Genomic DNA, 25,912 nt, shown 5'->3' with positions numbered 1-25,912 from the left:
TGGATGATCGGGCCAGGGCCGGGGTTAGGGGGGACATCAGATGACACAGAGACTCAAAAAAAAAGTCTGCAGCGGCGGCACAGCGGCCATGGCGGACCCTGCTGGCTGCTGCAACAACTTGACGATTCCGGGGGGGCAAGGGGTGCTTGAATCCCCCCCTTGCCCCCTCCTGCAGACGCCCATGAGAACCAAGTGGCCAGAAGATATGCATGTCTAAAGGGACAACGGGGATTTGTTCCTTTATATAAGGAACACTATATATCATTAGACCATTCACTTCAAGGACATTCTTCCTACAAGCTTATATGTGCATTTAACATATTTTAGGAAAGCTATTTATCTGTAAACACCTTCCTTGTGTTGACATCCAAAAGCCCTCAAGTGACATTCTATATAATTCCCCTTTGCTCCCCCCCCCCCCCCCGGTAGCTACATAAGAGTTTATGTAGGGAGCTGGGTCAGCACAGAGAGCAATTAGATACTCCTAAAAGAAGAGAAGGTTTTGATGTGCCAGGAGGGAGGAGGCTGTCTCCTTGACATTTGTATTGTCTGACACTTCCACCCCCCCCACCTTTTGCCACATACCCCCCCATCACCCCCCTTTCCTCCAAACCCCCTCACCCCATTAAACCAGACCAGACTACGTTTGGAGTAAAGGGCCAAAGGCCTTGATTTATTAACCAAAATATAAATATAAAATATAAACTTTTAATAAATAACTTTTAATAATAATAACTTGTCAACTTTTTCTTTAACACTGGAACATGGGTCATTAGCATATCCAAGACCCTACTGGTCACTGCACCATATATTTTACCTCTTGACCTCCAGACGGCATCCCCTGTCTCGGAGGCTAAACCCAAACCAATGCAGTGACCTACCCCTTTTCTCCTCCGGTTACCCCCTTGTAACCAGGAAGTACATCAACAACCATCCCCATCCCCATGGATGGGTACAACCTAATTACCACCTGCACCACTTACCCTTCTAAACTGACCCCTAAACAACCATCACACCCTGCCAACACCCCCTCACAACCAAATCCTACCAACCACAGGGGAGGGTGGGTGGGAATCTCTTCCTCCTCCGCTCTCCAAGTGGCCTGGCTTCCGCTCGGCTTCCCGGCTAAACGTGGTAGCTCCGCCCCCTGGCTCCGCCTACCCGGCTTCTTAAAGCGGCCCACATTTCTGCTATTAAAGCGGCGACAGTGCATGCAAACAACTGTCATGCCGTCCCTGCGCTTAGCAGCCTTTGGCTGCTGCTCCGTGGCCTCTCTTTCTGGAGTGTCAATTTCCTAGCAAGTTCAAGTTGCCATTGCAAGTCAATACAAAAAAATAATTTATGGAAACAAAAAAATAAAATAAAATTAAAAACGCATCTAAAATACTTGATTTTTCTGTACTTTGATCTGCAAAAGTTGGTGACAGGGCCTCTTTAAGGGTCTCTTTAAATGAGCATCCTAAGTGCAGCAATGTTGCCCGGATAGCCATAGCAGTTCACAGGGTGACTTTTACTTGTTGCCCTGAGTTGGCCTTTAAATACAGTCCACCAGGCTTTGCTGATTCAGGTTTTACACTCAATTTATTTTTAACTTGGGCATCAGGCATTGGCAGAGCCCATGAAATGAGCCACTGTGGTCTCGTCATCTCATCATTCCTGTTAGCCAGACGTGTTTGAACAGCAGGGAGCTCTGTGGCTTGTGTGCAGAAATGTCCTTTTCTACACATAGCAGAAGCCTTGCCTTTGTTTGCACATCCCACTACAGCGTGCATGCCTGGGATCAATGCAAACACATTAAACGTTTTACCCGACATCATCATCCTTGTGGAACTTGATTAAGCTCGCCAGCAGCCGCTGAGCCAGTTGTCCGCACCGCCGTCCCAGCATCTGCTTATTTTATTAAGAGGCAGATCCTGGAGGATCCATGGAGGACCATGAGGCCTACAAAGTCACTAGACCTAACGAGCAGCAGCGTCCTTTCTGGTGGGCAGAAAGTGAATTGTTAGCTCTGTTGCAGACCTAACAGCACTGCTGCTATCTGACACTTCTTGTGCAAGAGCACTGCCTAGGCTTGGTAATAAAAATTGCCCAAAAGGCCTAGCCCATGGAGGCGTTGTGCATAAAAGCAAACTGACGTGGCCTTGTGCCTCTGTAGGGCTCCCAAACCCAATTGTCACTTAGAGCACCCCTGGAGCGACCAACTCCCAGGGTGCCACAAACACAGCGGATTCTGTTAGCCCATGGCCAGCCCAGGTAGAGCCATTCAAATCAGAAGGCCACCCCAAACCCCCCCCCCCCCCCCCAGAGTTCCCATAGGAATTTCTCTTGCGCTCCACATCCCATGGGCTTCCTGATTTCCATTCCAGCAGGTACTAGCCTTCAGGGCCCCCATCATACCAGCAGGGTGACCATAACCACCAGTGATTTGGCCAGTATGTTACTGGTAAAATTGGGAAGTGTTGCCAAGGTTAATAAGGAAAATATCATATATTTTGAGGGGTTTTTTTTCATTATTTTAAGGGGATTTTTTTTGTTTGTTTTAGAAGCAAGATGCAACAAACTCAAGTCCACAGTCCACCAATTATTGTCTGTCCAGGAAACACTCACAGCCTTTCTTGAACTTTTCAACACAGAGGAACCCTTGAAATAACTTTCCGTTCTCAGGGAACTCCTGCTATAAATGACTCTATGTACAACTCATGCTACATAAGGCCGCGTACACACGGGCGGACTGTTCGCCCAACTTAGTCCGCTGAACAGTGTTTCAGCGGACAGTCCGCTCGTGTGTGGGCTTCAGCGGACTGTTTCAGCGGACAGTCTGACGAACAAAGTCTTACGGAATTTCCGTAAGACAGTCCGCTGAAACTTGGTTTTGTCCGTCCAAACTTGGTTTCAGCGGACAGTCCGCTCGTGTGTAGGCAAGTTGGACGGACTAAGTATGGCGCATGCTCAGAAAGGATTTACACGCCGAAGGTTGCATTGCAGTGTATAGGATGTCGTTTTTCTAGTCCCATCGTACGTGCTGTAGACGTCATCGCGCACGCTTTCAGCGGACTGTCTGCTCATCGTGTGTGGTCAAGTCCGTTCATGCAAATTTTGAGCCGGCTGTTTGTCGGATTATTTGACGAACTTAGTTGGGCGAACAGTCCGCCCGTGTGTACGCGGCCTTAGTGTGATAGTCAGTGGGAAGAATGCTCCTTACTACATTTGTGGTCAGTGAGAAGAATGTTCCTTACATTGGTGACCAGTGAGACGAATGTTCCTTACATTGGTGACCAGTGAGACGAATGTTCCTTACATTGGTGACCAGTGAGACGAATGTTCCTTACATTGGTGATCAGTGAGAAGAATGCCACTTACATTGGTGGTCAGTGGGAAGAATAGTCCTTACATTGGTGGTCAGTGGGAAGAATGCTCCTTACATTGGTGGTCAGTGGGAAGAATGGCCCTTACATTGGTGATCATTGAGTATAATGATCCTTATTTTGATGGTCAGTGGGAAGAATGTCCTTTACATTGGTGATCATTGGGTAGAATGATCCTTAAGTTGATAGTCATTGGGAAGAATGGTCCTTACAGTGGTGGTCAGTAGGAAGATTGGCCCTTACATTGGTGAGCAGTGGGAAGAATGGTCCTTACATTGGTGATCATTGGGAAGAATGCTCCTTACATTGGTGGTCAGTAGGAAGATTGGCCCTTACATTGGTGATCATTGGGAAGAATGATCCCTACATTGGTGGCCATTGGGAAGAAAGCTGAAAAGATCAATGGTGTCAATGGAAACTTATCTGGGAGGCATAAATTGCTCAAAGAACCCCTGGTACCCTCTGGAGGAACCTTAGGGTTCCATGGAACTCTGGATGAGAAAATCTGCTCTATAATACAATAATTTTTTGCCTTCTTCTGGGTCAGCTATGGGTTTAGGGTTCTGTATAAGGAGGTTTTCCATTTATTTTTTTTCTCTCTTGGTTGAACTTGGTGGACTTTTGTCTTTTTTTTTTTTTTTGTTTTTCAACCTGACCAACAAAGTACCATTACAGAATTGTATTTATTTATTTTCTCGGTCAGAAAGTTCTTTCCCCCCCCCCCCCATCTGCAGTGACAGTCAATTCTCCTATGGTGGCAGAAGATTTAAAAAAAAAAAAAAAAAAGGATCTAAAAAGGACTTGGTATGCACCGATGACTCTCATAATATGAAAGGAAAATATTTATTTCCCCTCTGTGTGAGTAAGAGAGAACTATTTAAAGGCCGGCCACTCATCTCCATTACTCCTGATTTATTCCCGCTTATGGAAATAATAGCAGAGATTTCACTGTCATATATTTAGTCATTTCTCCTTCCGCATATAAATTTCACATACATCCTATTAGAGCTGGCACAGGCCGCTGCTCGTCCCTCTGAAACCAGGCTGGCTCTGGCGTTACGATGACTCTGGCTATGAAATCAGTGCAGCAATTTAAATCCATAAAGCCCAAACTTTTTATTCGTTTTTTCCATAGACCGGGGTGGGGGGGGGGGGGAGGGTTACAACTTCTGCTTTTATTGCTGTCCGTGTCACCACTAAGACTTTTTCGGCCAGATTCTCAATGCTGTTGGTCTACTCGTGATTTGCCTTCTTCTTGTACTGACACCCGTCACCTGGACAGGAAGTAGGGGGGGAAATGTCCTTCATGGGGACACATCCTGACACAGGTTTCAAGTGTCCCTACCTCTATAAAAAAAAAAATTATTATCAGTAGAAAAACCAAGTTCATGTTGAGACTATGATACCACATCCCTAATATTGGAACAGAAAAAAAAAACCTCAAACCTTGGTGGCATTTTTAACTACTTCCCACCCAGACCAATTCGGACATTTCGCTCCTACATGTAAAAAATTGCTAGAAAATTACTCAGAATCCCCAAACATTAAATACATTTTTTAAAGTAGAGGCCCTAGAGCAGGGGGTCTCCAAACTGCGGCTCAAGGGCCGTATGCGGCCCCTTTGCTAGCCTTCATGCGGCCCTTGGGGGGCGCTATTGCTCCCAATGATACGAGGCACTATTCCTCCCACTGACAACAACAATGGGCCACTATTTCTTCCACTAAAACCAATGATGGGGAACTTCCTCTCCTACTGATGCTGGGCCTGGGGGAATTTTCTACTGCCACTGGCCACAATCCGTCCCCCCCCCCCCCCCTAAAGTCTGAAGACTGTAAGCTGGCCCTTTGCTTGAAAAGTTAGCAGGCCCCTGCCCTAGAAAATAAAATGGTGGGTGTTATAATTTTTTATTTTATGTCACACTGTATTTGCGCAGCAATTTTTCAAACACAATCTTTTGGGGAAAAAAATACAAAATATATAACCCAATTTATTTGTAAAAAAATAAACGATGATGTAGATGTCACGCTTTAAAACTGTGCTCTCGCTATAACGTTTACATGTGTGGTGCGACCTACGTATGTGTTGGTATGAGGGTAGGGGGTGCTTTAAAAAAAAAGTATTATTATTTTTTTATTTATTTTTTATTTTTTTTATTTTTTATTTTTTTTTATTTTTTATTTTATTTTATTTTTTACTTTTATTTATTTATTTTTTTTTTTTTTTTACACCGTCCCTTTAGTTATTTTTTTAGCACTTTTATTCCTATCACAAGAAATGTAGACATCTCTTGTGATAGAAATAAAGCATGACAGGTCCTCTTTATGGAGACATCTAGGGTCTATAAGCCCACAGATCTCTCCTCGACCCTGGAAAGCATGAGACGTTGCTTCCGGGCCTTCCATGACGTCACTTCCGGCCTACCAGGATCATAAAGATGACCAGGGACCATTCAGTCCATGGCCAGCTCTATGGTAACCCAGCAGCACTGCCGGATCGGATCTTGGGCTCCCCGATCACATGGGAGAGCCCAGAGAAGCCCCAGCGGTTGACGAGAGTGGGGGTGGCTGCTGGTAAAAGCAATCCAGCAGCTAATCAGGTGCCAGGATAGCTTTTACATTGTAGGAAATTGGTGGCTGAAAAAAAAAAGATACTGGGATAATGCCTGTAGCTGCACCCATCATTCAAATATCTCCATTTCAAGTCCAGGACGTCATATGACATCCTATGGGTCAGGAAGTGGTTAAGTCGCCAAACATAACACAATATAAATATAAACTCTCTTACTTTTATTTTTACAAGTATAAACTCAGGAAGAGGCCATCCCCAAACTGATCCCACAAAGCTGGGAGCATGAAATTGCCCAAAATGTCTTGGTATGCTGACGCCTTAAGAGTTCCTTTCACTGGAACTAAGGGGCCAAGCCCAACCCCTGAAAAACAACCACCACACCATAATCCCCCCTCCACCAAATGATTTGGACCAGTGCACAAAGCAAGGTCCATAAAGACATGCATGAGCGAGTTCGGGGTGAGGGAACTTGACTGGCCTGCACAGAGTCCTGACAACAACCCGATAGAACACCTTTGGGATGAATTAAAGCGGAGACTGCGAGCCAGGCCTTCTCATCCAACATCAGTATCTGACCTCACAAATGTGCTTCTGGAAGAATGGTCAAACTACTATCCCATATACACACTCCTAAACCTTGTGGACGGCCTTCCCAGAAGAGTAGAAACTGTTCTAATTGCAAAGGGCGGGCCAACTCAATATTAAACCCCATAGACTAAGACTGGGATGCCATTAAAGTTCATGTGCCTTCTCGTAGGGTTGCCAGCTCATCCCTTTAAACCCGAACACATATTAATCATGCAGGTTCTGTTATTGCTGATTAAGGTGGTAATTAAACTCACTTGGTGTCTTATCTAAATTAAATAAGCCTCAGAATCTGTGTAATTCTCATGCAACATCTGTACCTGATTTGAACCGTGAGAGGAGTCTGGAGTACTCGGCGTATTTGGGATTCGAACCGTGAGAGGAGTCTGGAGTACTCAGTTTATTTGGGATTCAAACTGCGAGGGGAGTCTGGAGTACTCAGTGTATTTGGGATTCGAACCGTGAGAGGAGTCCAGAGTACTCAGTGTATATCAGATTCGAACCATGGGAGGAGTCTGGAGTACTCAGTGTATTTGGGATTTGAACCGTGGGAGGAGTCCAGAGTACTCCATGTATTTGGGATTCGAACCGTGGGAGGAGTCTGGAGTACTCAGCGTATTTGGGATTCAAACCGTGGGAGGAGTCTGGAGTACTCAGTGTATTTGGGATTCGAACTGTGAGAGCAGTCTGGAGTACTCAGTTTAATTGGGATTCAAACTGTGAGGGGAGTCTGGAGTACTCAGTGTATTTGGGATTCGAACCGTGAGAGGAGTCCAGAGTACTCAGTGTATATCAGATTCGAACCATGGGAGGAGTCTGGAGTACTCAGTGTATTTGGGATTTGAACCGTGGGAGGAGTCCAGAGTACTCCATGTATTTGGGATTCGAACCGTGGGAGGAGTCTGGAGTACTCAGCGTATTTGGGATTCAAACCGTGGGAGGAGTCTGGAGTACTCAGTGTATTTGGGATTCGAACTGTGAGAGCAGTCTGGAGTACTCAGTTTAATTGGGATTCAAACTGTGAGGGGAGTCTGGAGTACTCAGTGTATTTGGGATTCAAACCGTGGGAGGAGTCCGGAGTACTCAGTGTATTTGGGATTCGAACCGTGAGAGGATTCTGGAGTACTCAGTGTATTTGGGATTTGAACCATGGGAGGAGTCTGGAGTACTCCGTGTATTTGGGATTCAAACCGTGGGAGGAGTCTGGAGTACTCAGCGTATTTGGGATTCAAACCGTGGGAGGAGTCTGGAGTACTCAGTGTATTTGGGATTTGAACCGTGGGAGGAGTCCGGAGTATACAGCGTATTCGGAATTCGAACCGTGGGAGGAGTCTGGAGTACTCAGTGTATTTGGGATTTGAACAGTGGGAGGAGTCTGGAGTATACAGCGTATTCGGGATTCGAACCGTGAGAGGAGTCCGGAGTACACAGCGTATTTGGGATTCAAACCGTGAGAGGAGTCCGGAGTACACAGTGTATTTGGGATTCGAACCGTGAGAGGAGTCTTGAGTAAGTTTATTTGGGATTCGAACCGTGAGAGGAGTCTGGAGTACTCAGTTTATTTGGAAATCGAACTCTGAAAAGAGTTTGGAGTACTCAGTGTATTTGGGATATGAACTGTGAGAGGATTCTGGAGTACTCAGTGTATTTGGGATTTGAACCGTGGGAGGAGTCTGGAGTACTCAGTGTATTTGGGATTTGAACCGTGGGAGGAGTCCGGAGTACTCAGTGTATTTGGGATTCAAACCGTGGGAGGAGTCCGGAGTACTCAGTGTATTTGGGATTCGAATCGTGGGAGGAGTCTGGAGTACTCAGCGTATTTGGGATTCAAACCATGGGAGGAGTCTGGAGTACTCAGCGTATTTGGGATTTGAACAGTGGGAGGAGTCCGGAGTACACAGCGTATTTGGGATTCGAACCGTGAGAGGAGTCTGGAGTAAGATTATTTGGGATTCGAACCGTGAGAGGAGTCTGGAGTACTCAGTTTATTTGGGATTCGAACTCTGAAAAGAGTCTGGAGTACTCAGTGTATTTGGGATTTGAACTGTGAGAGGATTCTGGAGTACTCAGCTTATTTGGGATTCGAACCGTGGGAGCAGTCCAGAGTACTCAGCGTATTTGGGATTTGAACCATGAGAAGAGCCCTGAGTACTTGGTGTAAATCATGTGCATGTACATGTGTTTCACAGGACGACTGGCTCTGAAAATAATTTTTTGAAATAACCCCCCCACCCAAACTGTATAGAACTCTAATGCCGCGTACACATGACTGGACTTTCCGGCAGACTAGGTCGGAAGGGATTAGTGGGCTAGTCCGATCATTTTTTGGAAAAAAAAATCAGACTGACCTAGAAATAGAACATGTTTCAAATCTATTCAAGGGACTCAATTCCGACGGACTAAAATCGGGAAAACCGTTCGTCTGTGCACTGGTCCGGCGGACCAAATACGACACAAGGGCAGCTATTGGCTACTGGCTATTGAACTTCCTCGTTTAGTCCCATCTTACATCATCACGTCCAAAATGAACTGACTTTTTCGAACGGACTTATCTCGTTCGTGTGTGGCCAAGTCCGTTCGTTCAGAAAGGCCGTTGGCACTCCGTCGAAAGTCCGCCGGGAAGGAAGACCGTTGAACCTAGTCTGCCGGAAAGTCCGGACGCGTGTACGCGACATAAGCGTATCCATCAGACCTAGAACACGAAGAATTGTGGCCGGATTTGGACCCAGAACAAGGCTTCCTCCTTCAAAGAACTGACAGCAAATGAAGTCCATGAAAAAAATAAATCGGTGATTCACATCCATTTCGGTGTAAAAGAAATGTTGATTTTTCCTCGCTGAGCCTTCGGAAAAGGATATGATTAGGTTAATAGTCATCGGTTCCTTGTAACCCGGTAAATGAAATTCTGTAAAATGGCTTGGGGGGGGGGGGGGGGGCGGATGGGGGAGGAAAGAGTCCTCTTTTATTTATTTTTTTATTTTTTTAAAGGGCTTCTTTATTTTGTGAGATGTGATTGAATTTATGCACATGCTCCCCGGGAGTCTATTACTCCCTCGCCTGCTGACACGGAGCTCGGCGAGTCGCGGGGTCGAGCATAAATCACGGCACATTTTCAGTTTATTGCCCCCGTGGACGGGAGAGGAAAACACACACAATGATTCTGATCATTTGTTGAGTAAATAATGGCATTTATCATAGCGCTGTTTATTTTGCTAATTAAAAGATGGCTGCCGTTGACGGTTCCTGAGAAAGAAATATGGCCCCTTTGCGGCCCCCTATTTTGTATTCTAGGGCCGAGGATGGAGGGGAAGTGCCGCCGGGAGTCGGCAGACAAAGCCGGGGAGAAATGTAAGAATGGAAAAAGTCGATACCGCAATGATAATAAACAATGCAAAGCGTTGGAATTGTTACTTTTGTTATTTGTTGCACCCGACTATGGGGGTCTTTACACGCACATGAACTTTAATGGCCCCCCAGTCTTAGTCCGTAGGGTTCAATATTGAGTTGGCCCGCCCTTTGCAGCTATAACAGCTTCAACTCTTCTGGGAAGGCCGTCCACAAGGTTTAGGAGGGTGTCTATGGGAATGTTTGACCATTCTTCCAGAAGCGCGTTTGTGAGGTCAGGTACTGATGTTGGAGGAGAAGGTCTGGCTCGCAGTCTCCGCTCTAATTCAACCCAAAGGGTTGAGGTCAGGACTCTCTGCAGGTCAGTCAGGTTCCTCCACCCCAAACTCGCTCATCCATGTCTTTATGGAACTTGCTTTGTGCACTGGTCCAAATCATTTGGTGGAGGGGGGATTATGGTGTGGGGGTTGTTTTTCAGGGGTTGGGTTTGGCCCCTTAGTTCCAGTGAAGGGAACTCTTAAGGCGTCAGCATACCAAGACACTGTGGACAATTTCATGCTCCCAACTTTGTGGAAACAGTTTGGGGACGGCCCTTTCCTGTTCCAACATGACTGCGCACCAGTGCACAAAGCAAGGTCCATAAAGACATGGATGAGCGAGTTTAGGGTGGAGGAACTTGACTGGCATTCTCAACCCGATAGAACACCTTTAAGATGAATTGTAGCAGAGACTGCAAACCAGGTCTTCTCGTCCAACATCAGTGCCTGACCTCACAAATGTGCTTCTGGGAGAATGGTTAAACGTTCCCATAGACACACTCCTAAACCTTGTGGACGGCCTTCCCAGAAGAGTTGGAGCTTTTATAGTTGCAAAGGGCGGAGCCAACTCAATATTGAACCCTACGGACTAAGTCCTTGTACACACGGTCGGACATTCCGACAACAAAATCCGTCTTGATTTTTTCCGACAGATTTTACCCGAAACTGGTGTTGCATACAGACGGTCGGACAAAGTTGTCGGAAAATCCGATCATTCGGGAACGTGATGACGTTCGTTCGTTGCGACAGGGACTACGTTGTGGCTAGTAGCCAATAGCTTTGGTCTCGTAATTTGATCTGAGCATGCGTGGCACTTTGTTCCGATCGGAACTCTCTACAAACGATCGGACAAAGTCCGATCGGATCATGTTGTCGAAAATTTTATATCCAATTCTCAAACTTTTGTTGGTCAGACATTCCGACGGAAAAAGTCCGATGGAGCTCACACACGGTCGGATTATCCGACAACGCGGTCCGATCGGATCTTTTCCGTCGGAATTTCCGAACCGTGTGTACAAGGGCTAAGACTGGGATGTCAATAAAGTTCAAGTGTGTCTCAATACTTTTGGTAATATAGTGTATGTCCAGCTGCGGTTTCAGAGTGGTTTTTTTAAAAGGAGTCCGGTGCAGTTTTGTTCACCGGATGGGTGCGATTCAGGTGCAGATTTTTACTTGAAATCACACCTGAACCGGACTGAAGAATGCACAGGACTCTTTTACCTTCAAACATAGAATGCATGAAGGTAAAAAGCCTTGAGTCTTTACAACCACTTTAACTTAAAGCGGGAGTCCGCCGGGAGTCCGCCATTTTTTTTTTTTTTAAAAGCCAGCAGCTACAAATACTGCAGCTGCTGACTTTTAAGATAGTGACACTTACCCGCCCAGCGCGCCCGCGATGTCGGCACCCGAAGCCGATCTCTCGATCGCCTCTCGGGTGCTGCCGCCGCCATCTTGGGTATGGGAATCAGGAAGTGGAGCCTTGCGGCTTCATTTCCCGGTTCCCTACTGCACATGCGCGAGTCGCGCTGCGCAATAAGGATGGTCCCCGCTGTCTCTGGGATCCGTGTGTTTCCCAGCAGGCAGCGGGGGGACTTTCGGAAAGGGGCGTAGATTCTGCGGAAAAAGGGGCGTACCTTCTGCAGGATCTACGCCGGAAGTGGGTGCAGATACCTGTACTGTACAGGTACCTGCACCCCCCTCCCCACCGGAAAGGTGCCAATTGTGGCGCCGGAGGGGGGGAGGATTCCAATGAGCGGAAGGTCCACTTTAGGGTGGACCTCCGCTTTAAGCCCTCATTTATCTCTGTAACTATAGGCATTGTGAAGGAATTCATCTTTAAAACTCTATGGTTATAAAATCTAAGCTATGCAAAAGGGTCTTTGACCACTACATCTTATGGGTTAGCTAAACTGCGTTATGTTCTTGGACAAAATATAAGTGTTTCATTTCGTATGGTGGCACCATTGGACATATTTCTACTTGTATTTGTTTTCTTGACCTTTCTTGACTTTTTCTCAATAAAATCTTTTTGAACCCCACGAATTCATAGGCTATTTTCTGAAATAGATGAACTTAGCTTTTAATATTCTGATGTGATATTTTGGTTTTCCAATTTTTTTTTGTGTTGTTTTAATATGTTGAGCCCTAATCTCTATCGAAATGGAAAAGTGCCTTCAGAACCGGAGCCGTATCTCAGCACTTGCTAGAATAGGGCCCCTGAGAAGCCAATCCTTTGTAGGGAGGAGAAGAAAATAAACGAGCGGGTTGAGAATCTGCAGCCTTTACGGCTCAATCTTGTAAAAAAAAATTTCCTGCAGACAGATAGAGGTGGCAGATAAAAGATGTCATACAAAGAGAGTCATTTATCTCGGTGAAATGTGAATACAAGGTCAGAAGAGATAGTGCTTGGGTGGGTCCGGGGCTCTGTTTGAGGACGTTAGTTTGAGGGCAAATAGTTTTTAAATGCTGGTATAAAAGTTGGCTGTCAGGTCACGATCAACGAACAAAAGAATGCCAGAGGAACAACAGGAGCGCCATGGAGAAAGTATTCTCACCTAGTCCAAAAATAAATAATATCGCAAAGTCAACAGAATCTCAAATAATAGAAACTGCCCGTACCAGGCTTCACATTCAATGAGTAACTGAGATATGGAACATTACTTAAAAATAAGAAAGTAAATACAGCTTTGCATCAGGATAAGAGAAAAGTTGTCTGAAGGTTAATTGAAGAACCATCAAAGTTCTCTCAGTTGCCTCGGGAGGTACGTCATGGTGCGTGACATTCTCAATGCAGCTTCTGCTTCACAAAGGTGACCATATTCTTTTCCTGGATTCTACTCCTTCCTGTGGTCGATGCAGGACCCACCTCGAATCCCACAGGCCTGGACTCAACTTCAACCCCACAGACCTAGACTCACCTCCAACCTCACCGACATGGACTCACCTCCAACCCCACAGACCTAGACTCACCTCCAACCTCACCGACATGGACTCACCTCCAACCCCACAGACCTAGACTCACCTCCAACCCCACAGACCTAGACTCACCTCCAACCCCACAGACCTAGACTCACCTCCAACCCCACAGACCTAGACTCACCTCCAACCCCACAGACCTAGACTCACCTCCAACCCCACAGACCTAGACTCACCTCCAACCCCACAGACATGGACTCACCTCCAACCCCACAGACCTAGACTCACCTCCAACCCCACATGACTGGACTCCCCTCCAACGCTACATGACTGGACTCACCTCCAACCCCACAGGCCTGGATTCACCTCCTACCCCACAGACCTGGACTCACCTCCAACCTCACAGACATGGACTCACCTCCAACCCCACAGACCTAGACTCACCTCCAACCCCACATGACTGGACTCCCCTCCAACGCTACATGACTGGACTCACCTCCAACCCCACAGGCCTGGATTCACCTCCTACCCCACAGACCTGGACTCACCTCCAACCCCACATGACTGGACTCCCCTCCAACGCTACATGACTGGACCCACCTCCAACCCCACAGACCTGGACTCACCACCAACCTCACAAACCTGGACTCCCCGCCAACCTCACAGACCTGGACTCACCTCCAACGCCACAGACCTGGACTCACCCCCAACCTCACAAACCTGGACTCACCTCCAACCCCACAGACCTGGATTCACCTCCTACCCCACATGACTGGACTCCCCTCCAACCCTACATGACTGGACTGCCCACCAACCCCACATGACTGAACTCACCTCCAACCCCACAGACCTGGATTCACCTCCTACCCCACATGACTGGACTCCCCTCCAACCCTACATGACTGGACTGCCCACCAACCCCACATGACTGAACGCACCTCCAACCCCACAGACCTGGACTCACCCCCAACCTCCCAGACATGGACCCACCTCCAACTCCCACAGACCTAGATTCACCTCCTACCTCACAGACCTGGACTCACCTCCAACCTCACAGATCTGGACTCACCTCCAACCCCACAGGCCTGGACTCACCCCCAACCTCCCAGACATGGACCCACCTCCAACTCCCACAGACCTGGACTCACCTCCTACCTCACAGACCTGGACTCACTTCCAACCTCACAGACCTAGATTCACCTCCTACCTCACAGACCTGGACTCACCTCCAACCCCACAGGACTGGACTCAACTTCTACCCCACAGACATGGACTTACCCCCTACCTCACAAACCTGGACTCACTGCCAACCTCACAGACCTGGACTCACCTCCAACCCCACAGACCTGGATTCACATCCAACCCTACATGACTGGACTCCCCTCCAACCGCACATGACTGGACTCACCCCCAACCTCGCAGACATGGACCCACCTCCAACTCCCACAGACCTGGACTCACCTCCAAACACACAGACCTGGAATCACCTCCAACCCCACAGACCTAGACTCACCTCTAACCCCACATGACTGGACTCACCTCCAACCCCACAGGCCTGCACTCATCTCCGACCCCATAAATAGTACCCTGATGTCTCATTTTTGAAACAGAGAGATGGACTGAAAACAGATTCATCAGTCCCTTTCTCTGCGGCCTCAGTTGCACAGAATAAATGAACAGGGATAGTTCTGTACAGAGCTTCCCGTTCATCCATAAACTGAAGCATAGCAAACACAGTTTACTATGCCTCATCTATGAATGAATAAAAAAAAAAAATCGGTACTGATCATTGACTTTATTCATTAAGATGAGGAAGGGGCTGGGAAATGCCCCATTTGCAGGCCCCTTCCCCACCCCCAAATCTGACAGATCCACTGGCTGAATGTCTACGGGAGGAAGAAGAGGAGGAGAAGCGGGCATTCGGCGGCTGCAGGACGGAAATGGAGGGATCGGTTCCTCTACGTTCCACCTTCCCCACCGCCCTCCTATCCAGGTTTAAGGGGGGGAGGGGGGCACAAGGACACCCTGGAGCATTAGGTGGGGTTGCAATGGTGCCCCTGTGACCCCTGTATGTACGCCTCTAGATAGATAGATAGATAGATAGATACATAGATCATAGTTAGATAGAACATAGATATATAGAACATAGTCTATTTGCTGTAATAGAATCAGAGACATTGGTGGTGGAGAAGGATGGTGTGGAGATGAGTATTATATATATAGTGAGATGTATAGATGAGTATTATATATATATATATATATATATATATATATATATATATATATATATATAGTGAGGTATACGTTGCCCATCACCTGGCCGTGAATTGAGTGTAATGACTTTGATATAAATGGTTTGTATGGCGATCGGCGGGGAAGAGGGAGAGTCGGCGCTGTGATGGAACATCCCCCCGGGCTAGGCATCTGTCTGCTCACGCGGTGTATCACACGGAATAATTTGCGCTCAATGCTCAGGTCCCTTCTACAAATAACACTTCTCGCCCAACTTGGCCTTTAAAATGGCGACATCAATCATGCGGGGAGACATTTAAATTTTAGATTACCTGTGGCGGCGGAGTTAACATTTCCAGCAGTGGATAGTCCCGGCCGCGGAGATAAATAACAATGTTTTCCTCTTAAAGATGCAGAATGTTCAATTTTATGGGTTGTTAAGAGGACTTTCGAAACGCTGAGGACACCTTGAAGAGAGTTCGCTGATGCCTACAGCCATATTCAAAGCGATATATAGAAAGTGCAGGCCGGCGACTCGACAACTTCTCCATAGAAAACATTTATTTGAGCATTACAGCAGCAAACATCATCCGAAAACCCTTTCGGCCTTAGGCCTTCGTCAAAAGCCTACTTTATTGCATCTTTGATGACGGCCTAAGGCCGAAACGCGTCAGTAAGTGATATAGAAGCGATATAGAAAGTGCAGGCCGGCGACTCGACAGCTTCTCCATAGAAAACATTTATTTGAGCATTACAGCAACAAGCATCATCCGAAACCCACTGACGCGTTTCGGCCTTAGGCCTTCGTCAAAAGCCTACTTTATCGCATTTGATGACGGCCTAAGGCCGAAACGCGTCAGTTTTTTGGATGATGTTATTGCTGTAATGCTCACATTAAATATTTTCTGTGGAGAAGCTGCCGGCCTGTACTTTCTATGGATCTTTTGTGAGGCCCCACCCACTACTGGAAGGGGGCGGCGACAAGACCAGTCCTCCTGCACAAGGAGAGAGAGCGGCAGTGAGCGGTCTTTATCACAGGAAGTCTCACGCTGGGATTTGTTGGGCTAATTTCTGCAGATATTTTCTTTATTTATTAAAATTTTAAATATATATATATATATATATATATATATATATATATATATATTTTTTATATTAAAAAAATATATAACATTTTGTTATTTGTGTCTCTGGCGTCTATGGAGATCCAATTAGAGAGCGTCAGGCCACAAGCAGCTACTGCCGGGCTGTCTTATTAGTAGACGTATGCAGTTCGTTTTGTTGCAAATCGGAATTTAAAAACAAAACATTCGGAGATTCGGATGTGTCCGAAATTCTAACGAATAACACGCTTAAACAAACCTGAAATTACAAAAATAAATTTCATCCAAAATAACAAATTATTTGACTCAAATTAAAAGACGAATTTGAAATGAATTGGAAAACGAATAGATAGAATAGAATAGGAAATATAAGAGTAGCATAAAAAGAATAGAGAGAGAATAGAAAAGAATAGAGCATAAAATATAAGAATAGAATAGAAGAGAATAGACAAAAAATAGAATAGAATAAAATAGAAAGAATATAGCCATCTTCTGAAATTCTAATTTCAAAGGATAGAATATAATAAAACACAATAGACTAGAAACTAAAAGAAAAGAATAGGATACAAAGGAATAGAATAGAAAGAATAGAATAGAGTAGAATAGAATAGAAAATATAAGAGTAAAATAAAAAAGAATAGAAATTACAAAAATGTATTTCATCCAAAATAACAAATTATTTGACTCAAATTAAACCACAAATTTGAAATGAATTGGAAAACGAAATCAAATTCGAAAAAAAAATTGAAATGTAAACATATTGCTGATTTCTTTCAAAAAATATGTGTGTTGGAATTGAACTGTACTGTAATTGTGATGCACCCCCCCCCCCACATTGTAAAGTGCCATGTAAACTGTTGGCGCTATATAAATTGTGTATTATATAGAAAAGAATAGAATAGAGTAAAACAGAATAGAATAGAAAATAAAATAATAGAATGAAAAAAAAAAGAAATAGAATAGAAAAGAATAGAATAGAACAGAAAATATAAGAATAGAATAGAAGAGAATAAGGAAAAAAAATAGAATAGAATAAAATAGAAAGAATATAGCCAACTTCTGAAATTTACTTCCTCTTTAAAACACGAATTTGAAATGAATTGGAATTCAAAAACAAATTTGAAATGTAAACATATTGCTGATTTCCTTCAAAAAATATATGTGTTGGAAATGAACTGTACTGCAATTGTGCTGCTCCCCCCCCCCCCCCCACATTGTAAAGAGCCACGTAAACTGTTGGCGCTATATAAATTGTGTTTTATAATAATAATAATAATATAGCCGTCTTACGAAATTCAAATTTAGAAAAGAATAGAATAGAGTAAAACAGAATAGAATAGAAAATAAAATAATAGAATGTAAAAGAAATAGAATAGAAAAGAATAGAATTGAACAGAAAATCTAAGAATAGAATAGAAGAGAATCAGGAAAAAATTGAATAGAAGAGAATCAGGAAAAAAATAGAATAGAATAAAATAGAAAAATATAGCCATCTTCTGAAATTCAAATTTCAAAGGATAGAATAAAACACAATAGAATAGAAACTAAAAGAATGGGTTAGGATAGAATAGAAAGAATAGAATAGAGTAGAATAGAATAGAAAATATAAGAGTAGCATAAAAAAGAATAGAGATAGAATAGAAAAGAATAGAATAGAACAGAAAATATAAGAATAGAATAGAAGAGAATAGAAAAAATAGAATAGAGTAAAATAGAAAGAATATAGTCATCTTCTGAAATTCAAATTTCAAAGGATAGAATAAAACACAATAGAATAGAAACTAAAAAAATAGGTTAGGATAGAAAGGAATAGAATAGAAAGAATAGAATAGAGTAGAATAGAATAGAAAATATAAGAGTAGCATAAAAAAGAATAGAGATAGAAAAGAAAAGAATAGAATAGAACAGAACATATTAGAATAGAAAAGAATAGAAAAAATAGAATAGAATAAAATAGAAAGAATATAGCCATCGTCTGAAATTCGAATTTCAAAGGATAGAATAGAATAAAACACAATAGAATAGAAACTAAAAGAATAGATTAGGATAGAAAGGAATAGAATAGAAAGAATAGAATAGAATATATTAGAATAGAATAGAATGTCTACTGGAGAAAGCTTGGAGTTCTCACAGATTATGGAGGACCCCTGTATTAACTTTTTTTTTTTTTCACAAGAAAAAATGTTGTTTTTTTGTTTTGTTTTTTTGTTTTTTATTAATAATGTATACAACTAAAAAAAATAAAACATAAAAATAATCTTGAAAATAATAATAATAAAAAAAAATAATATAAAAAAATTTAAAAATCAACCGCAGCCTATGAGAGGTTTGATTAGGATCGGTAATCTACAGAATGACCTGCACAACAATTATATACCTTATATTATTATACATTTTTTTTTTAGCAAAACTGGGGGGTTTCCTTTAAACATCTAGGATTAGAAGACTTTGAGCTCCAGAGACGTGAGAATGTTCTTTTCCGTGGAAACTCCCAGAATTTATAGTCAAAAAAAATAAAATAACGGAATGCTTTATATAGAAATAGATGACAGCCAGCGAAGAGTATATCGTTCTTCGGGAAGTGGACCAGAACTGACTATTGGCTGGTTTCTCTGGTCCCAATTCTCTGACTAATAAAAGGAACATAAGACGGGTGAATACATTGGGAGGGGATTCACTAAAACTGAAGCAGACAGAATCTGGAGCGGCCGTTCATTTTGATGTCAAATTTCGATTTCGTTTTAGTCGACTAAAAATGCCGTTTTAGTTTTAGTCGTATTTTAGTCATCCGAATTGTTTTAGTTTTAGACGCATTTTAGTCGACTAAAATCTCCAGTACCAGTGTTCATTTTGTATACGACATATAACACTGATGGTACCCAATCTGCTTCTAACTTCAGCCTTTTCAGTTAAGTTTTTAAAAATTTAAAGGTAGAAGCTGATTGGTTGCCATGCACACCTTCTCCTGATTCCGGCTTTCCCAAGTTTAGTAAATTTGCCTCCCTGTAAGCTGTAGTGGCCGAGATATACACACTATATGAACAAACATACGTATGAGCACACCCCTTCAAATGATTGAGTTTAGGTGTCTCCACCGAAGGGGACTACCCCTGTGCACGAAGCCAGATCCATAAAGACATGGTTTGATGAGTTGGGTGAGGAGGAACCTGTGAAGCCTGCACAGCACCCTGACCTCAACCCTACTGGACACTTTTGGGATGAATTAGAACATCAACTGTGAGTTTAGGTGTCTCCACCGAAGGGGACTATTCATACGTCCACATAGAAAGACATTTTAAACAACTGTGTTCATCCAGCCTTGTGGTGAAGGCCCTTTTCTGTCCCAGCATGACTGTACCCCTGTGCCCAAAGCCAGATCCATAAAGGCATGGTTTGATGAGTTGGGTGAGGAGGAACTTGGGAGGCCTGCACAGAACCCTGACCTCAACCCTACTGGACACTTTTGGGATGAATTGGAACATCAACTGTGAGTTTAGGTGTCTCCACCGAAGGGGACTATTCATACGTCCACATAGAAAGACATTTTAAACAATTGTGTTCTTCAAGCCTTGCGGTGAAGGCCCTTTTTGTTCCAGCATGACTGTACCCCTGTGCCCAAAGCCAGCTCCATAAAGACATGGTTTGATGAGTTGGGTGAGGAGGAACTTGGGAGGCCTTAGCAGAACCCTGACCTCAACCCTACTGGACACTTTTGGGGTGAATTAGAACATCAACTGTGAGTTTAGGTGTCTCCACTTAAGGGGACTAGCCCTGTGCACAAAGCCAGCTCCATAAAGACATGGTTTGAGTTGGTTGAGGAGGAACTTGGGAAGCCTGCACAGAACCCTGACCTCAACCCTACTGGACACTTTTGGGATGAATTGGAACATCAACTGTGAGTTTAGGTGTCTCCACTGAAGGGGACTATTCATATGTCCACATAGAAAGACATTTTAAACAATTGTGTTCTTCCAGCCTTGCGGTGAAGGCCCTTTTCTGTTCCAGCATGACTGCACCCCTGTGCCCAAAGCCAGATCCATAAAGACATGGTTTGATGAGTTGGATGTGAAGGAACTCAAGCAGCCTGTATGGAGTGCTGGTCTCAATTCTACTGAACACTTGGGATGAATTGAAACGCCAACTGTGAGCCAAGTCTTCTCATCCAACACTAGCCTTGTGCACGAAGCCAGCTCCATAAACACATGGTTTGATGAGTTGGGTGAGGAGGAACTTGGGAGGCCTTAGCAGAACCCTGACCTCAACCCTACTGGACACTTCTGGAATGAATTAGAACATCAACTGTGAGTTTAGGTGTCTCCACTTAAGGGGACTAGCCCTGTGCACAAAACCAGCTCCATAAAGACATGGTTTGATGAGTTGGGTGAGGAGGAACTTGGGAAGCCTGCACAGAACCCTGACCTCAACCCTACTGGACACTTTTGGGGTGAATTAGAACATCAATTGTGAGTTTAGGTGTCTCCACCAAAGGGGACTATTCATATGTCCACATAGAAAGACATTTCAAACAATTGTGTTCATCCAGCCTTGTGGTGAAGGCCCTTTTTGTTCCAGCATGACTGCACCTCTGTGCCCAAAGCCAGATCCATAAAGATGGTTTGATGAGTTGGATGTGAAGGAACTCAAGCAGCCTATATGGAGTGGTGATCTCAATTCTACTGAACACTTGGGATGAATTGAAACGCCAACTGTGAGCCAAGTCTTCTCATCCAACACAACCCCTGTGCACGAAGCCAGCTCCATAAAGACATGGTTTGATGAGTTGGGTGAGGAGGAACTTGGGAGGCCTTAGCAGAACCCTGACCTCAACCCTACTGGACACTTTTGGGTTGAGTTGGAACATCAACTGTGAGCCAGGTCTTCTTGTCTTAACACCAGGACCTGACCTCACAAATGCTCTTTTGGCTGAATGGGCACAAATTCCCACAGGCCCACCCCAAGATTTTGTGGAAAGCCTTCCCGGAAAAATGGAGGCTGTTATCTCCACCAAGGGAGGCCAGCTCCTTATCAACACCCATGGTTTTGAGATGGGCATGTGTTAATATATAGTGTGGTGAAATGAGGCAGTCAAATGGACGGGGTGTGAGGATTTGAACACCAGAATGGTCTTGTTAACCAAAGATGTGCCAAAGATGGAGAACGTTGGTTGAAGTTGACTTACTGCATGGTCCAAGACACAGATAAAGGACACAGGAAGTGGGCAATATATATAGATGGGTCATTTTTATAAATGGCATAGGGTTTGTTTCTTATTTTTAATGGAAAAAATTAGGTTGGGCACCAAACAAACATTCATGGGCCAAGGACAACAATATAGGTTGGCCCAGCATCTTTCATATGGAATGGTTAAATATGAATCTTTATCACATTATATTAGAAAGAATAAACAACATAAAAGGCCACCCCATATAGCCTTCTGCTCTAGGCCTTAACCAGACCTTCATATCTTTTAGAAACCATTAGGGGGAAAAAGACCATTACTGTGGTTAATTTGGCCAACGTTTGACTTACTTCCCATCCAAGGTTGACCTCCTTTAATGCGGTCTTCTGTGTCATGATATAAGGTCCCAATCTTTCCCCGATTTCCAACTTTTTCTTGGCCCAAATGCCCAAACCGGCCCCGGGTACCGAGGACTCTCTGAGCTCAAAGTCCGAGGGGATCGGAATGTCATCAGGAATGAAGACGGGGGCCTCGTAAGGAGAACCTTCCTTTGGGGTGTAGTCTTCGCTGGTCGGGAAAGGCGAAGGGGGTCCTACGGGGATGGGTGACAAAATGCTGTCCTCCGTCTCTTCTTCTGCGCTGTCGCCGCCAAGGAGATCCGGGTCAGGCTCGTACATGTTATTGACAAGGTCACTGTCACCTGAAAGAGGGAACAAACAAGCGTTTAGGAAAAAAAAGGGAACGAAGCCTGAACCACAATATTGTAATAATAACATTAATAATAATGTAAGCTTGAGCTATTGATCTCTGCAAACAACAGTAGAAATAGAAGGAAAGAATGAAAAAAAAAAAAAAAAAGACTAAAAATTCATGTTATGGGTGGAAGAAAAGATATATAATGCTAGTATGTAACATTTCTTTTATACCCTAGTAAAAAAAACATAACATTTAATTTCTTAATCAATAATCATTGAAAAAAACAATGTCCAAATAACATAATATCTAATTTTAGAAAAACTATAGTTTATATATATTTTTTTATAAATATTTATTATATAATATATATATATTTTTTTAAAGTTTGCTTGTGATGGGATCTCCATGCTTCTACTAGTCGGAAAACACAATACATTCCAGAAGATAACAGCTCGATCTGTTACATTGTAACTGCAAAAGTTCCAAAAAGTATGAAATCGATTGTTTTTTTTATGATTTACTTAACTACTCAAGGACCCAGCTTTTTTTTTTTTTTTACGTTTTTTTGTTCATAAGTTTAATATTTTCTGCTAGACAATTACTTAGAACCTCCAAACATTATATATATATATATATATATATATATATATATATATATATATATATTTTTTTTTTTTTTTTTTTTTTTTTTTTTAGCAGAGACCCTAGAGAATAAAATGGCAGTGGTTGAAATGTTTTTTTTACGTCAATTTTTTTTTACGCAGCAGTTTTTCCAATGTAATTTTTTGGGAAAAAAGACACTTTAATGTAAAAAAAAAAAAAAAATAGGTATATAATCTTTTTTTTTTTTCTTTTTTTTTTTTATACAAAAAAAAAAAATAGGTATATAATCTTTTTTTTTTCTTTTTTTTTTTTATACAAAAAAAAAAAAAATAGGTATATATTCTTTTTTTTTCTGAAATGTTGAAATGTTTTTTTACGTAAAAAAATTTTTACGCAGCAGTTTTTCCAACGTCATTTTTTGGGAAAAAAGACACTTTAATGGAAAAAAAAAAAAAGAAAAAAAAAAAAAAGAATATATACCTATTTTTTTTTTTTTTTGTATAATGTAAAAGATGATGTTACTCTGAGTAAATAGATACCTAACATGTCACGCTTTAAAGCTGCGCGCTCATGTGGAATGGCGCCAAACCACGGTACTTAGGAAACTCCATAGGCGAAGCTTAAAAAATTTCTGCAGGTTAACAGTTTAGGGTTACAGAGGAAGTCTAGTGCTAGAATTATTGCTCTCGCTCAGATGTTCGCGGCGATAACTCACATGTGTGGTGCAAACACTGTTTACATATTAAAAAAAAAAAAAAAATTATTATATTTTTTTTATTTTTTTTTATTTTTACACTGTTCCTTTAAAAAAACAAACAAAAAAAAAATGATCACTTTTATTGCTTTCGGAAGAAATGTAAACATCCCTTTGCGATAACATTACAGCATGACAGGTCCTCTTTATGGAGAGATCTGGGGTCTAAAAGTCCCCCAAATCTCTCCTCTACCCTTAAAAGCAAAAGATCAAAAAAAAAACAAAAAAATTTATCTTTTGCTTTAAGGAAAAAAAAAACAAAACATGTTTGCAAAGCCTAAGAACCGGAAGTGACGTTGATGTCACTCCGGTCCTCCAAGGGCATAGAGATGAGCGGCGACCATCTTACCATCGCTTATCGCTATGCAAAACACCATGCCGATGCCGGATGGTTCCCGGGCTCAGTGATCGGTAAACGTGAGCCCGGGAACCACCGGGAGGGGGGCATCTCTTTGGCTGCTTCTAAAAGTGATCCCGCAGTGAATTCACCACTTTTTATGGGAAAGCCGAAAAAATAATAATACTGGGGGTTATGGCACCTACGCCGATATTTAACATCAAAATCATGACGTATATTCCCCGTTAGGTGGCCGGAAAGTGGTAGTAACCTAAGTACCCTGTTTCCCCCGAAAATAAGACCTAGCGTGATTGTCATTGATGGCTGCAATATAAGCCCTACCCCCCAAATAAGCCCTACTCTGTTTCCCCCTGAAAACAAGCCCTACCCTGAAAATAAGACCTACAAGGACTTTAAGGGCTTATTTGGGGGGTAGGGCTTATATTGCAGCAATCACCGACAATCACACTAGGTCTTATTTTCGGGGAAACGGCATAAAGATGTAATATCTGTTGGAACTGTTTAAGATTTAGTCTTTTACAAAAAGTACGAAATAATTGATGTTTCCCTTGGGTTTAGATACTTGTTAAGGACCTAGGCCAGCTTTACTCAAACTTTTTTACACTGGAGGAACCTTTGAAATAATTTTTGGGTTTCAGGGAACCGCTGCTAAAAACTATTATATCTACAGCTCATGGTACATTAGTGGTGGCCATTCCCCCTTGTTTTAGTTATCAGTTGAGTGCCCCTTTACCTTGGTGGGTATTGGAAAAGTGCCCTCCTACATTGTAAGTCTTAGAAACCCCTGTACAATGGTGGTCAGGAGGAAAGGTGCCCAAAACGCATTTTTAGGAATTTTTGTATTTTCTCTTTTGTCTAGTTATTAGCCTTGATGAAGGGAGGGTGCTGATCCCCGGAAACGCATTGGCTGCTGCAAAACAAACCTATTTTAAAGGACTATACAAGCTGGTGTGGCACTACCATCTTTTCCAGCAATGGGACAGCCCAATCAAGCAAAGAAACAGCTCAATCTAGCACAGAGACAGCCCGATATAGCAATAAAGACACCCAATACAGCAAAGAGACATCCTCTCCAGCAGAGAGACATTCCAATATAGCAAAGAGGCATCCCAACAAGCAGAGAGACATTCCAATATAGCAATAGAAACATCCCCATATAGCAATAAAGAGACTCAATACAGCAAAGAGACATCCCCTCCAGCAAAGAGACATCTTTTGAAGACTTTAGGGAACCCCTCTGGGGCTCCAGCAAAACCCCACAGTTGCTGGTGAGCAGCCTGTAAGACCGCAAACCCCTCATAGCGCTATATCCCCATATAGCAATAAAGACACTCAATACAGCAAAGAGGCATCCACTCCAGCAGGGAGACATTCCAATATAGCAAAGAGTCATTCCAATATAGCAAAGAGACATCCCAACAAGCAGAGAGACATTCCAATATAGCAAAGAGACATCCCCATATAGCAATAAAGACACTCAATACAGCAAAGAGGCATCCACTCCAGCAGGGAGACAGACATTCCAATATAGCAAAGAGATATCCCAACAAGCAGAGAGATGTCCCAATATAGCAAAGAGACATCCCCTCCAGCAGATAGACATTCCAATATAGCAAAGAGACATCCCAACAAGCAGAGAGACATCCCAATATAGCAAAGAGACATCCCCATATAGCAATAAAGACTCCCAATACAGCAAAGAGACATCCGCTCCAGCAGAGAGACATTCCAATATAGCAAAGAGACATCCCAACAAGCAGAGAGACATCCCAATATAGAAAAGAGACATCCCCTCCAGCAAAGAGACATCTTTTGAAGACTTTAGGGAACCCCTCTGGGGCTCCAGCAAAACCCCACAGTTGCTGGTGAGCAGCCTGTAAGACCGCAAAC

At 43.2% G+C, this 25,912-nt stretch overlaps 1 protein-coding gene across 3 annotated transcripts in view; it reads right to left on the bottom strand.

Annotated features, from left to right (window-relative positions):
* The window catches only part of PRDM16 (PR/SET domain 16), a 941,382-nt gene that overhangs the window by 678,062 nt on the left and 237,408 nt on the right, over nucleotides 1-25,912 (bottom strand). For all 3 annotated transcript variants that reach the window (XM_077458220.1, XM_077458222.1, XM_077458221.1), the window contains exon 2: nucleotides 21,962-22,311. In XM_077458220.1, coding sequence (XP_077314346.1) covers nucleotides 21,962-22,311 — 350 coding nt within the window. The remainder of the gene's footprint in view (nucleotides 1-21,961; nucleotides 22,312-25,912) is intronic.

The sequence above is a fragment of the Lithobates pipiens genome, unplaced genomic scaffold (genome assembly GCF_037356315.1).
Source record: "Lithobates pipiens isolate NorthernLeopardFrog02 unplaced genomic scaffold, aLitPip1_a1.2 Scaffold_27, whole genome shotgun sequence".
NCBI classification, from domain to species: Eukaryota; Metazoa; Chordata; class Amphibia; order Anura; family Ranidae; genus Lithobates; species Lithobates pipiens.
Note: the sequence above shows the minus strand (reverse complement) of the source record. Positions and strands in the feature narration are given on the sequence as shown.